Source organism: Gobius niger (assembly GCF_951799975.1).
Source record: "Gobius niger genome assembly, chromosome: 17".
NCBI classification, from domain to species: domain Eukaryota; kingdom Metazoa; phylum Chordata; class Actinopteri; order Gobiiformes; family Gobiidae; genus Gobius; species Gobius niger.
This window is the reverse complement of record NC_136868.1, coordinates 4,839,524-4,854,980: the sequence shown is the minus strand read 5'-3', so window position 1 is coordinate 4,854,980 and position 15,457 is coordinate 4,839,524. Positions and strand designations below refer to the sequence as shown.

At 41.1% G+C, this 15,457-nt stretch overlaps 1 protein-coding gene across 1 annotated transcript; it reads right to left on the bottom strand.

The window, feature by feature from the left end:
* Positions 1–475: 475 nt before the first annotated feature.
* On the bottom strand, positions 476–1,643 carry LOC306977234 (cytolytic toxin-alpha-like; the record flags this gene model as incomplete). The annotated part of the gene is made up of 1 exon (XM_079575443.1): positions 476–1,643. The coding sequence occupies one exon, from the start codon at positions 1,641–1,643 to the stop codon at positions 516–518; it is 1,128 nt and encodes a 375-aa protein (XP_079431569.1). The 3' UTR covers positions 476–515.
* Between the last annotated feature and the right edge of the window lie 13,814 nt (positions 1,644–15,457).

Sequence of the window (15,457 nt, the reverse complement as noted above, 5' to 3'; positions counted from 1 at the left end):
TTTCGTGCTTTTTTCCTGCTTCTGCAAGTGAACTTAACCTGATGCGTGGTATAAATAAAGTTGCCTTGCCTAATGATTGTCTAAAATGATATTTCAGTAATAACCCGTCAACATGAAACAAAAACTGGCTCAAAATTCTGCATCCCCATCATCAGCAAATTACTACAAAAGTATTCATGAGGCTGGAGATTTGGTACAAAAAAAATGCACTTTGAAACATACTCATTCATGACTTTATTGATGAATAGCAAAATGACAGTGTACAGATGATAATGTTTGCATAACCGGTGGGACCTTTTCTGTGATCCCTGAGCAAGTTCTACAATGTATGACTCAAACTGAACCCAAAACACATCCAACATGTACAGAAACAAAAAACATGGAACAAAATCAAAACAATTGGTGAATAAATTGGTGCAGAATTCATATTTTGTGATTCGACACGTGAAATTTACAACTTGTTTCAGCGACAGGAAAGTCCAGAAAGTCCCTTTGTACAAAACCATCACCAGCTCCTACTTGAGTTGAGGGAAATATGCGCTGTTGTCAACCCAGACTCCAGCGTGGAGCGGCTGAACGAAGGTGGTCTGGACTCTGTGCAGGAGGGTCATGGATTTGTCCAGGACGCTGTAAAACGACAGAGTCCCTGCGCTGTGGTCCAGGTAAACCCCGATTCTGGATGAGACCGGACCTGAGACCTCACACCGGACAGAGGAGTGTATGAACACATAACCGTCGTTTTCGCAGTGCAGAGCCCAGGATTCATCGTTGTTTCCAAATCTAGATTCTTTACCGTCTTCTTTCCTCTCAATATCGCTGTATGAAACGGCGACACTGACCCACTTCTTTCTCCACTCCACCTCCCAGTAACAGCGGCCCGTCAGACTCCCTTTGCTCAGGATCTGAAACCAGTAACTGAATCTGTCCGGATGATCAGGATAACTCTGGATTTGTCTTGCAACTCGAACTCTTCTGTTTCCATCAGACAGAGCCAGCCGTTTGTTCGCTGAGTTTGGGTCCAGAGTGATTTCTTTTGAGTATTGTAAGAAATCCTCTCTGGTGGTGGGTTCAGCTGGTGACAGCAAAACATGGACTGCACTTGGAGCCCCTGAGACATTGGTGAGATCATCCTTCAAAGTCTTCAAGTCTGGACTCAGACTCTCCTCCAGAGTGAGCTTAAGTTTGTCTCTGAGCAGTGACACAGCTGTGGTCACATCTTCAAAGTAGCAGAGTGGGCCACTCTGAATCTTCTGTGAGTCTGGGCTGTGGTCCGGTGTGAGGGACAGTGTGTCCAGCTCAGAGATGTTTCTCTTCAGCTCAGTCACGTCGCGCTGCAGTTGGTCCTGGAGCTCTTGGACTCGTATCAGTTGGGTTTGCTTCTCGAACAGAATCTGCTGCATTGCTGTCTGGGTAGAGCTGCTGATGTCCTGGGCTTCCTGCCGGAGCCTTTCCAGGTCTGTTTCTTTGATCTGGAGGCTCTGGAGCAGCAGTTCTTTCTGCTGATGGGCCTTCTCTGCTGAAGCCGTCACTGTGAGGTAGGAGATGAGCTGCTGGTCGGTGCAGCCGAACATGTCCCTCACTTTGTTGTATTGAGAGAAGATGGGAGAGGAAAGGACCTCTTGGTTGATAGGTCTCTGCTCCATTTCTCCTTTGATAACAGCCACTGAGTCTGACTATAAACAGGTGAAGCTGAAGAGTGGAGTGAACTGTGGAGGATGAGACGGCTCAATTTATTCATTTATTTGATCTGAGGAGGAGCCAGACTGAGGGAGTGTCCAAACAAGTTCTTCTGGAACGGCTGCTCTTCAGACCAGATTGCATTCATCCTCACACATACGCACCACTACAGCTGTGACTCTGTGGACAGAAAGGGATACAGCTCTGCAAACGGTTTGTGGTCCGATGTGAGGGACAGTGTGTCCAGCTCAGAGATGTCCTTTTTAGGAACATGCTTCGTCAGAGCTGGGGAGGGGGAGTCTGTAAATCCGCCATCAATTCCCCCACGGCCGTGGTCATTCTGGTAAACGGGGAGGAGTGAGCACAAGACGTCCATTTTTTCTACAGTCTATGATCCCCCCACACCCCTCGCCCCCACCCTCGAGTGATTCTTCATGTGTAACCACTGTTGACTGACAGACGCACATTTAAAAGGAACAAGCCGCTGTTTTTCCATACTGAGATGTTCTTACCTGAGCTTAGACAAGTTTATACGTACCTGTCTGGTCTGTGTTTGTGCCCGTGGAAGAGCTTGGTCGCTTCTAACTTCACCCCATTTGGAGCTATACAGTAGGAATATACTGGGAGAGGCCAAATGCTAACAACATCTTTGGTCGTTTTGCGTGACTGAGGGCACACACAAAGACTAGACAGGTACAACAGCATCAACTTGTCTCAGCTCAGGTAAGAACATATTTCAGTATGCAAAAACAGTGGCCAGTTCCTTAAAAAACAATAATAATAATAATTTAAAAAATGAGCCAAACTTTTTAAATGGGAGAAAATGCCTGTTAGATTCACCACAGCACAGTTTACTTTATAGACGGCAGTCAAACAGCTCCAAGACATAGCAAGAATAGAGAGAAGTGACTTGCTGTGAAGTTATGTTAAAGCAGTCAAAGAAAAACATGGACAACCAGGAAACGTGTCTTTGTCAAGGCAAAAAAATAATAATGTTTGCCTTGACGAAGACACGTTTCCTGGTTGTTCATTTTTAAAGTATTTATGGGCTGTCGAACCACTTTGCTTGTGTCCATGTCTTTATTTAGTAGAAAACTATATTCAGAATTTGGCTATTGTTAAAGTAGTGGTGGAGTTAATTTTTTTCTCTCTCTTTGCTCTTATCCACTGGCTGCTTCGAACATGACTTGTTGCTAAACAGGGAAGTTCCTGATAATTAAAGTTCCAAAGATGCCGTGTGTTTTTTTGGGTTTGAGAGGTTGGGCAGCGCTACGACTCATTGCAATCATTCTAAGCTGCATTATGTAAGAACAGTGCATTATGTAATAAAAGTCCAAAATGTAATAAGATTGACCCTTAACTTCGTAATAAAGCCACATTTTGTAATAAACCTCCCCAACGCATTGTGTAATACATTTTATTAATCTTTTTTAGACTTTTATTACATAATGCGGCTAAACAGGGAAGCGCCTGATAATCAAAGTTCCAAAGATGCCGTCTGTATCTTTTTAATATTTTTTTATTGGGTTTGAGATGCTGCAACACAATTTTGATTCTCTGTATTGGCTGTATGGAGGAATTGACCAAAAAGTGAACGGATAGGTAGTCCTCTCTCACGAGTTCACCTTCCCATATTGTTTTAAATCTGCCTGAAGGTTTGAAGTTCTGAAACAGAATTGGCAAAAGTAATTGCAGAAAATTTGCAATTAGATGTTTTCCCAACATCACACAGCACTAAATCCAACCTCTGTTTTTAACTCATACAATGATGGAACAAACAAACAGAAGTTGTCAGAGATTAATGATCGAGTGAATGTTATGTAAGGGCTTTTCTTTATTCTCACTATGACTCAGCAGCACCTGATAAATAAAATAATCCAAATTCTTTCAATTTAGAATTGACAGTACATGAGGAAGACGCTGCACAACAAAACAAGAGGAGTGTTCCTGGAGTTGTGAATTACTTAAGTTGAGTTTTAACTTAAGAAACCCTGTGGCATTGATGCAAAACGGTGACATTGGGGTTATGAACTGTGCAAATAATAAGAAGCACTGATAGAGGTGCCCCATACTCACAGTGAAGTCTTTTATTTTATTTAAGAGGAGATGGCGAATATTTATTAGCATGACTCCTTGTCAAGCCAATTGTTGTAAGAACAGTTCAAAGTGTAAGACTGTCCTCTTCTATTATGTAATAAATGTGTAGCTCGATAAAACATGAAATGTTAAACACCTCATCCTGCAGAATTGTGGCTTACTACAAACCAGTTTTGGGCACTTAAGTGTTGGTATTTGCGTTTTTCAACTTTAAATGATTGTAGTGATAAAGACATTGTATTTAATTTGTTTTGTTCATTCAAGCAATTTGTGTAAAATGATTCAGACGAGACACTACAGGAAATGTAGACATTTCTTATGAACGCCATCTTGCCCCTGCTTGATCAGATGCTTCCTGCAATGAGTAATGATCCAAGTGTTGCTCATAGTTATGTAAGGGAAGAAAAACACTTGGCTTATGTTACAATGAACCGTTGATAATAAAAATATCAATCTTGAGAAAATGTCTGTACAAAATGCTACTGTTGTCATGGTAATCATTGTCCAAAATTACATTTCTGTAATTACCCATCTACATTTTTTTTTGGGTTTGAGAGGTTGGGCTATTATGTAATAACACTGCGCTATGTAATAAAAGTCCAAAATGTAATAAGGATTGCCCCTTAATTTTGTAAAAATAGCTAGCCTGGCTAACACCAGACTAAAATCACAAGTGATATTTAGTCTGGGGACCACCAATTCATTTTGTCGTAGGAGAGGTGTGGTTTACGATCGTCCATACTCGTTTATTGGGCGATACGAAAAAAAAAAAAAAAAAGTATCATGCGTCTGCACGTAGCCACGGCCAATCGTATCATCGTATGAGATGACGTATGACGTACCCGCTGTAAACTTTTGAGCTAAATTATTTAGAACAAGGTCTAAAGCTTGATCGAAAAATACCATCGTGTCTGCTGCTGTCATGTTGGATCCGTAAATAAACTTTTTTTTTTAATCCGTAAATAAACTACAAGCTTCCGTATATCGAATAGCACGTCATCGTCTTGCCGTCCCTCCTCGCTCTGTGATTGGTTCCCAAATCCACCGGAAAATTTGGGCCATGGTCCCCAGGCTGTTGTGCAGTTCGAAATAATTCGAGCGCACACAGCAGCATGGTGTTAGCCAGGTTAAAAAATAGCCGCATTTTGTAATAAACCTCCCCAACGCATTATGTACATTTTATTAATCTTATTACATTTTGGACTTTTATAATATAATCCAATATAATCTTCTCAGGGCTGATCTGTTGGATGCAGTGACAGAAAGTATCCACAGGCCCGTGTTGACCTGCCGCCAGTGACACATAGATCTGAGTGTCAAGACACATTATTGCTGTTTATTAGCTGACCCAATGGTAGCATGTACAAGTTGAAAAAGAGGGGTCCTAAGATTGACCCCTGGAGTACTCCACAGGTCATAGCAAGAGAGAGACAGTTGCCAAAGTACGTCCTGTCGCTCGAGGTCGGACTTGAACCAGTTAAGAGCAGTACTGGAGATTCCCACCCAGTTTTCTAACCTGTGAAGTAAGTGAAGTAACTGTGTGGACCACGGGGCGCTGCCCTGTGAGGCTAAACAGGGAAGCGCCTGATAAAAAATTCCAAAGATGCCGTCTCTTATCACCATGACTCATTGTGGGCAGCACCTGATAATTAAAATTCCAAAGATGCCATGTGTTTCTCTGCAATCATTCTAAGCCGCATTATGTAAGAACAGTGCATTATGTAATAAAAGTCCAAAATGTAATAAGATTGACCCTTAACTTCGTAATAAAGCCGCATTTTGTAATAAACCTCCCCAACGCATTGTGTAATGCATTTTATTAATCTTTTTTAGACTTTTATTACATAATGCGGCTAAACAGGGAAGCGCCTGATAATTAAAGTTCCAAAGATGCCGTCTGTATCTTTTAAATATTTTTTTATTGGGTTTGAGATGCTGCAACACAATTTTGATTCTCTGTATTGGCTGTATGGAGGAATTGACAAAAAAGTGAACTGATCGGTTGTCCTCTCTCACGAGTTCACCTTCCCATATTGTTTTAAATCTGCCTGAAGGTTTGAAGTTCTGAAACAGAATTGGCAAAAGTAATTGCAGAAAATTTGCAATTAGATGTTTTCCCAACATCACACAGCACTAAATCCAACCTCTGTTTTTAACTCATACAATGATGGAACAAACAAACAGAAGTTGTCAGAGAGTAATGATCGAGTGAATGTTATGTAAGGGCTTTTCTTTATTCTCACTATGACTCAGCAGCACCTGATAATTAAAATAATCAGAATTCTTCCAATACAAACCTGTTTTGGGAACTTCAGTGTTGGTATATGCGTTGTACAACTTTAAATGATTGTAGCAATAAAGATATTACATTTAATTTGTTTTGTTTATTCAAGCAATTTGTGTAAAACTAGAAAGGAAATGATTAAGATGAGATGCTGCAGGAAATGTAGGAATTTCTCATGAATGTCACATTGCTCCTCCCTGATCAGATGCCGCCTGCAATGAGTAATGATCCAAGGGTACATCCGAAACCAGTAAATTGGTAAGAGGTCGAACGCCAATCCGGATGTGCGTCAGTGTCCGCCATGATAAGAAGCCTCCGAATTGGGCTGTCATTTAGGAAAGAGGTAAGAGAAGGAGCTAGCTATCACACCTCCTTTAGCATAGGGACCTGTGATGCTAACTAACCGGTGACTAGGAGCTATGTGCCATCCCATAAGCCACTGCGCCGCCAATCCCCCCACCCCCCTCACCCCCCTCACCCCCACCCTCGAGTGATTCTTCATTTGTAACCACTGTTGACTGACAGACGCACATTTAAAAGGAACAAGCCACTGTTTTTCCATACTGAGATGTTCTTACCTGAGCTTAGACACGTTTATACGTACCTGTCTGGTCTGTGTTTGTGCCCGTGGAAGAGCTTGGTCGCTTCTAACCATTTGGAGCTATACAGTAGGAATATACTGGGAGAGGCCAAATGCTAACAACATCTTTGGTCGTTTCGCGTGACTGAGGGCACACACAAAGACCAGACAACAGCATCAACTTGTCTCAGCTCAGGTAAGAACATATTTCAGTATGCAAAAACAGTGGCCAGTTCCTGAAAATAAAATAAAATAAAATAAAATAAAAAATAAAAAATGAAAATGAAAATGAAAATGAAAATGAAAATGAAAATGAAAAATAAAATAAAATAAAATAAAATAAAATAAAATGAAATGAAATGAAATGAAATGAAATGAAATGAAATGAAATGAAATGAAATGAAATGAAATGAAAAAAAAAAAATAAATAAATAAAAAAAATAAAAAAAAAAAATAAAAAATAAAAATAATATAAAATAAAATAAAATAAAATAAAATAAAATAAAATAAAATAAAATAAAATAAAATAAAATAAAATAAAATAAAATAATATAAAATAAAATAAAATAAAATAAAATAATGTGATGAAGCTGCAGCTCAAGGTAAATCTGAAACAGCCTTTTATCATCGTCTGTTTTCTGTGTGGCTTCGTATGATTATTGTGGTTCATGTTTGAGTCATTAAAGTCAGTGGCTGCAGTATATTTTATAGTCCAATACTATGGGTGATGTAGCTTTATGAAACAGCTGCTGAGATAAAAATAACTCTAAATGGAAATGTGATGAATCATTTGGATTTTTCTTTTTTTTTTCTCCTTAAGAGTCTTTATTTTGACACTATGTTGTTGAACACCCAATACAGTAGGTGGTGGCATGCACTTTTTTTTGGCCTGCAGTCCACCAATAACCTTGAAGAAGAAGAAGTAAAGAAACAGACCTCAGACCTCTCTAACATGGCTGACAACAACTGGGATGCACAGATGTGGTAATTGTACTTGCTGCAACAACAGAACAAATACAAAATGTTTTAACCATCCACATACCGGAAGAAAATTTACAATAAGTCAATTCATCAGTTGTAAGCCAAGCCATGTCATTTATATGGTTCTCTGTCCATGTGGTTTGGCATATGCTGGTCAGACAAAAAGACAATTAAAACAAAGGATCTCAGAACATAAGACTGCTATCAGAACAGGCAATATAGACTATGGGACTATGCTATTGCCAAACATTACAAAGAAGCAAATCATGTTTCACCATCCTCTTTGAGGTTCTTTGGAATCGAAAGGGTTGCTGTGTCCACAAGAGGGGGCAATATCCTGAAAAAGTTGTACCAAAGAGAGATGTTTTGGATTCACACTTCGAACACTATGGCGCCCCATGGACTGAATGACGATTTTAGTTTAATTTTTTTTCTTGGTCCAGGTCTGTTTCTTTCATCTGGAGGCTCTGGAGCAGCAGTTCTTTCTGCTGATGGGCCTTCTCTGTTGAAGCCGTCACTGTGAGGCCCTGGTGTCGGTCCGCAGAGCAGAGGTAGGAGATGAGCTGCTGGTCGGTGCAGCTGAACATGTCCTTCACTTTGAATGATCTCTTGGTCGATAGGTCTCTGCTCCATTTCTCCTTTGATAACAGCCACTGAGTCTGACTATAAACAGGTGAAGCTGAAGAGTGGAGTGAGCTGTGGAGGATGAGATGACTGTATTTATTCATTTTATCTGAGGAGGAGCCAGGTCTGACTGAGGGAGTGTCCAAACAAGTTCAAACAAGTTCTTCTGGAACGGCTGCTCTTCAGGCCAGATGGCATTCGTCTGAACGGGTTTGGCAGCCGGTCACTCACAAACAATGGCCTCTACTCCTGAAACCTGGCTGGGTGTTCTCGCTGAGGCATCTCCTCCTAATTTTAGCGAAAAGACGAGGTGGCACCGCTTCTACATGCACAAACACTATTTTATTTGACCAATATGCCAATTTTAAACATCACACAACGTTTTTTAGTAACCCCATGATTTTATGTCTCAAAGTTGTTTATAGCACACACACACGACACACTTGAGAACAAACTCTGAGAAAATATTAAGGAATTGACACAAGGTCTTACATGGACAAAACTTATAAAAATAAACTCAAGCGTGACCAACAGGACTACAAAAAAGATACAGTGTACGCTTGGCAAAAGCCACCTTCACCGACCCGGACACAATTGCTCAGTCTTGTTTAACTTGCCCACCAGTGCTTCAACTAGCGAGGACGAGGGTCCCGCCTCACAGAATCCTGGTCGCACAAAAATCCTACGGACTACCAGCTCCGTCCGAGACCACCCCGCAACACGAGGAGACGGTGATCAACTCTGATCACATAATGGAGCCTCAAAAGGAGTCGGCTGGGGCCAGAAAGCTGACTGTAATATTTGCTCAGAGGGAATTTTAGATTGTGTTTAAGCTTTGAATAAATCTGTAAAAACGTAACTTTTGTTTTTTAGGGATTCAAAACTCAATGAATGTGGCAGGAATTAGATATTCACAAATCCCTCTTGAAGAAAGCTCTGTAAACCGTCATTATTTGTTTCCAGGTGAAAGTTTGTTTGTTCAAGAGTCTCATTCAGTGTGAGAGATTAGAGAGAAAGTGTCCTTGAGTCAGACACTTCACCGTCCTTTTCTCCACTGTCTGAGTACGTGGTGTATGAGTGAGAGTGTGAATGGGTGAGTGGGCCCTTGCTGTAAAGTACTTTGAGTGCCTAGTGTAGTTAGAAAAGATCTACATAAGTTGAGACCATTTACCATCTCATCATGCTTTGAAACACACAAAACCTTCTGCAGACCAACACTCATTTTTAGTCAGACCCAGGGCAGATGTGACTAAAACATAATCACCGACTGTAGAGAAGGGATGCACCGATACCGATACCACATGCTTGTACTTACACTCGTACTCATTGAAGGAATAGGCCACTGTTTAAGGTATTAAAGAGGGGGTATTATGCTTTTTTCAATCACATAGCACCAGTCTATATCACACTACAATGATGACCAAACCTTCTGTTGGTCTGTAAATGCAGTAAATTAGAATAACTGCTTTGTATAAAATTGCTCTCTCAAAATGGCTGTAGTGAATGTCTTGAAATAGGCCTCTGTCTCTTTAAGAACCTCTGACCCTTTCCGACACGCCCCCTCCACACGCTCTCTGTGGCATCAGTGGGGAGGGGGTTCTGCTGAGGAGCAGTGGTTGGTTACTCGGCTGGTGACGAAAGCTCGGAGGCGTCTCCAGGAGGTGGGGGCGTTCCTAGGAGGACTCAGGCAAACCTATCCCTAAAATGGCTGCCATCAGAGTTTTTACAGATTACTCAAAAATACGTGAATGTGCCAAGGCAACACTTCAGGCATGTTTTAATGAGGGAATGACATAATAACATGATGTAAAGCTTGAAAAAGTCAATTTTGCATAATACCCCCCCTTTAAAGATACCACTTGACAGGACCTCAGCTGAGCAGAGCAAAAGAGCGACAAACTGGAGAATTCTTCAATGTGGAAATACAATATTCCACCTAGAGCTAACTTTATTACAGGCTACAATCCCTAAATCAGAGTCTGTGTTGGATTTAACAAGTGCTAAATGTCTTAATTGTACCTCAGTGCAAGACCAGCCACTAATGTTGCTAACTAGCGGCTAGTTAGCGACTAACAGCTCTGGCGATTCTTAAGCGGCTTTTTGCCCACGGGCTTAATTCATCTGTATATTAAACCTGTGTGAAGTTAACCCCCCCATAGTGTCTGATTTGTTTAAAAATGGTGTCATTCGTTTGTGCTTCGTTTGTGCACGTTTGTGCACATAAAATTAGCGTTTGTGCGCACTTCGTTTTTGAGATATTGATCATTGATTGGTAATTGATCAGCCCCCCCATAGTGTCCGATTCACTCCAAACTAGTGTCATTGTTCAGCTCTTCGTTTGTGCACGTAAAAATGCACATACATTTATTGCATTTTTATTTATTTATTTGCACCCACGTGGGTGCAAATAAAATTAGCACAAGTGCGCACTTCGTTTTTGAGGCATTGATCGTTGATTGGTAATTGATCAACCCCCCCATAGTGTCCAATTTGCTTCAAAATGGTGTCATTCGTTTGTGCTTCGTTTGTAAAATTAGCGTTTTATGTGCATTTTTACGTGCACAAACGAAGAGCTAAACAATAACACTAGTTTGGAGTGAATCGGACACTATGGGGGAGCTAACTTCACACAAGTGTATAACCTAGAGATACAGCAGGTCCATGTTGAGTTAAATATTTATATATATATAAATATATGTCGCAAAAATAATGAAAATGCTGTAGGCTACCGGCTATGCTGCTCTAGTTAAAACACACGTACGGGAAAATCCACAGAGTTAAAGGGACAGGCCACTATTTTTACATACTGAGATATGTTCTTACCTGAGCTTAGACGAGTTGATGCGTACCTGTCTGGTCTTTTTGCGTGGGCTCAGTCACACAAAACAACCAAAGATGTTGTTAGCATCTCTTCCAATGTATTCCTATAGCTCCAAATGGGGGTGAAATTGGAAGCTACCGCGCTCTTCCACGCGCACGCACACAGACCAGACAGGTACGCATCAACTCGTCTAAGCTCAGGTAAGAACATATTTCAGTCTGGAAAAAAGGTGGCCTGTCCCTTTAAGGCAAAAAAGAGGCTAGTTAGTAATAAGTAACCGTCTCAATAGGCTACTATTATTGAATAAAATAGAAATGAATGAATGAATGAATACAGCACAGGCTTTGAGTAACTTTTGGACATGGGCTGTTCGGCAATAAAAATGATGTTGAATGAAAAATAAATAAAATGGCATATGTTCAGTTCTGACAGACTATAACTAAAAGGGAAGCCTATTTTAATCAAGGCAATGTAATTTCGTAAAGCAGCTAATTAATAACTAGCTAACCAGTCTGCTGTGGAAAAAGTCTGCATAAACATACACTTCAAAAAGAGGAAAATGCTTTGTACTCATAGATACAGACGGCATCTCGTCATAGAAGGGGGCGTGGCCTCGCCGAGGAGGAATATCGAATCTTTTGGGAAACAATTTTCACTCTTTTTAGCCATTTTCTGATGGAATATGAACTTATTTATCACACATAAATAAAGTCAAGTGTAAATCGGGCCCATATTGATATTTTCTCACAGCAGATTGTTCTGTAGAACGGCAGTTGTAGCAAGCGCTAGCCAACCGTTAGCATTAGCCCGATGCTAACGTGTAGCATCATGTTAGCATTCTCCGTTTTTTTTTTATGTATTTATGGGCTGTTGAACCATTTCGCTCCTCTCCATGTCTTTGTATCTTTATTTAGTAGAAACTATATTCATAATTCACCATTTCTTGAAGTTGTTTTTGAATAATTAGAGAAAGTTTAGATTTTTCTCCAAGTGTTTTCCCCCTTAACTGTTTTCAAACATGACCATATATGGGCGATTCTAGAGATGCCGTCTGTATCTATATTCAGCATCGGCATGTACTGAAATCAAAGTACTCGTATTCGTGGCATTGGTGCATCCGTAGTGCAGAGTATGAACAATGGCGCTTTCAGAAAGTTAGAGTGCGTTACATTTCAGCCAACAAAGCAAACAAGTTTTTCTCAGTTACACTCGGTTCTTTCCTCCACCAGCCTTTGATTGTGCCAATTCAATTCAGCTCTTTTGGACCCTCCTATTTGAAATACATCGATAGTTTTGCCTCTGCCCAGCGCATGAACAGTATTGCAGTAGTGGACAAACTTTCCCCCCCTGCCCTTGTGGCTTCATGGCTTCATTATAAAGCCTTTAGCGGAGCATATGCCACACAGCCCGAGGTCACAAAACGCCGGTGATTGATCGGCCGAGGAGGAGTCCGGATAACCAATGGCCGCTCGGTCTCACAATCCGCCCCGGCGCCATCTGTCCACTCACCTGCCAATAGAGCCGGAGCTGCGAGCTGATCCTGCGATTGGGAACGGCCAGCGAGCAGTACAGCCAGTCTGCAGTCAGCGCACTCCTGAGGGGCGAGAGAGAGGGGAGGGAGAGGGGTCAGGGCGTTCTGTTTACCCCCAGAATGGTCTCAGTGTAGATAGAGCTCCTCTGGATATGGGGTTTCAGACAGGGGCGGACTGGCCATATGTCCATTCTGGAAGAGCACAGAAGGGCGACTGGCTCTAGGGCCACCAGTTCCGCCTCAACCGAGCTTTACCCAAATCTAAAAGCTAAAAAGAAAAGCATCAAAATAGCGAGAAAAAGAGGATGAAAAGTCAACAAAAACGTGAGAAAAACACAGACAAAAAAAATTCAAAAACGTGAGAAAAACACAATAAAAGACGATAGAAAAAATAATTTAAGAAACAACAAAAATGTGACAAAAATGTGGCGACGTGACAAAAAGTTTCCATCACTTTTGTAGGTCTTAGCTTTCAAATGAGGCGTTACACCGTTGCTCTCCAGTCGAGAAGCTTTTAGATTTGGGTAAAGCCCAGTATAAAAAAAACATGAATCTAAAAGGAATTCCGTAAAGTATGGTGTGCCACAAGGTTCAATTTTGGGACCATTATTATATATTATTTATATTAATGATTTTGCTTCTGTTTCTACAACCACCTACCACCTTTCCTGTTCTTTTTGCTGATGCCAGTCAAAAAAACAATAATAAAAGGTTAAAATATGTAATTGTGGAAGTGCACAATTGCACTAATTTGGGCCAGGCTGGTCAGAGTCCAGGGCTGTTTTTCAGTCCCAGTCCACCCCTGGGTTCAGAGGTTTAACAATCTGGTATTATCTGTAAAAAAAAAACAATTTATCAACAAACATTTCTTACCTTTGATCATTTTCAGACATAAGCAAACTAATCAACTGACCATGCACTGCTGGTGACCTGTTCACTCATCATAAGTGCACTAGATAAAACAGATAAACAGGAATGTAAAGGGCACAGCTGCCGATAATGCAGATTGACCACTTAATCCCTGTCGTCCCGTGAGGCCAACCATTGAAGCCGTGTTCCCCCGATAGAACAACACTTCCCCGGGCCTAAAGCTGAGGACACACTGCGTGATTTTCTCAGTCTTAAAGGGGGGGTATTATGCAAAATCGACTTTTTCAAGCTTTACATCATGTTATTATGTCATTCCCTCATTAAAAACATGGTACATTGGCACATTCACATATTTTTGAGTAATCTGTAAAAACTCTGATGGCGGCCATTTTAGGGATAGGTTTGCCTGAGTCCTCCTAGGAACGCCCCCACCTCCTGGAGACGCCTCCAAGCTTTCGTCACCAGCCGAATAACCGACCACTGCTCCTCAGCAGAACCCCCTCCCCACTGATGCCACAGACAGCGTGTGGAGGGGGCGTGTCGGAAAGGCTCAGAGGTTCTTAAAGAGACAGAGGCCTATTTCAAGACATTCACTACAGCCATTTTGAGAGAGACATTTTATACAAGGCAGTTATTCTAATTTACTGCATTTACAGACCAACAGAAAGTTTGGTCATCATTGTAGTGTGATATAGACTGGTGCTATGTGATTGAAAAAAGCATAATACCCCCTCTTTAACATATTTTCTAAAGACTGACATACACACACATAACAACACATGTTCACGGCGCTCGGTATGAGTGTTTATAATGTAGTTCTCTCAAATGGAAATTAGAAGGAGGCGATGAAGCAGGACGTAGCATATTCAATTATGGATGTTCCGATCCCATTTTCAGTATCATTTCATAGTCGAGTTTTGAGCGTATCAGAAAAGATTTAATGACTGGATCGGGTCTGATCCAAAAGAAGGCTGTGGCAGCTCCAGCCTTCAGGTTTCCCGCAGCGGAGTGGTAAACCTACAGGTGGGAGGTGCTGTAAACAGCCATAATGCTAACGCTAATACGTGAATGTGCCAAGCCGCTAACCTGCCACTAACACTTGCTTCTAAAAACTCACTGAAAACAATCAGCAGCCGCTAGAAACAACAATGGCAAAGAACGGTTCCTTGTTTACTCTGCAGTGCTGTCATTTAGCTTTTACGGAGGAGTCAGCTCCAGCAGGATCAACAGCAGTGATGACAGTGCTCTGGCAGATATGCACTTTATGCAATTAGCCATGTGGTCCTAGTGCTTATTTCTTTTACAGGCCTTAAACATAACACAATAAACCTGAAGGGCCTTTAGCCAAAAATGCTTTTTAAAATGTTTTTTTTTTTAGCCAGTATAATATCCAACATTACAATTCAAAGCTGAATCCAAAACATCGTGCATGTTAGAAAGGCCTGTTTTATCCCACAATGTACATTGCATGGATCTAATATATAATCATATATATACTATAAAAATATAATAATACAAAAAGACTATCGGTATCAGATTGGTATCGGCCATGAAGTGTGGAAATATCGGATCGGGATATCCCTATATTCAATAAAAAATAAGGAATCGAGAGCCAAACAGACATTAACCCTTTGACAGCGGAGAGGAGAAGTAAAGCCGTGAGAGCTTCTGCAGTTTGTTTGTAAAAAGTCATTCTTCTGCCCTTTTGGTAATATATTTCTGTTTCTGTTTGGCCTGGTCTACATGAGTCTTGCTGTGGTTGGTGTTTTGTAGTTTGCCCCGCAGTTATGATAGGGAAATGAGAGAGGGGAGCTAAGGCTATGACTATTTCTGTGCTTATTCTGTTATGGCCGCTGTACTCCGTGTGTTCACATTTCGGTCGGTGAAACAGCCCACGCTTCTCCTGTGCGTCCAAAATCGGCTTTACAATTCAAACATGTTTGATTTACTGCAAATGGGGTTTCGTTTTTCTGCCTCCCACATTACACGATT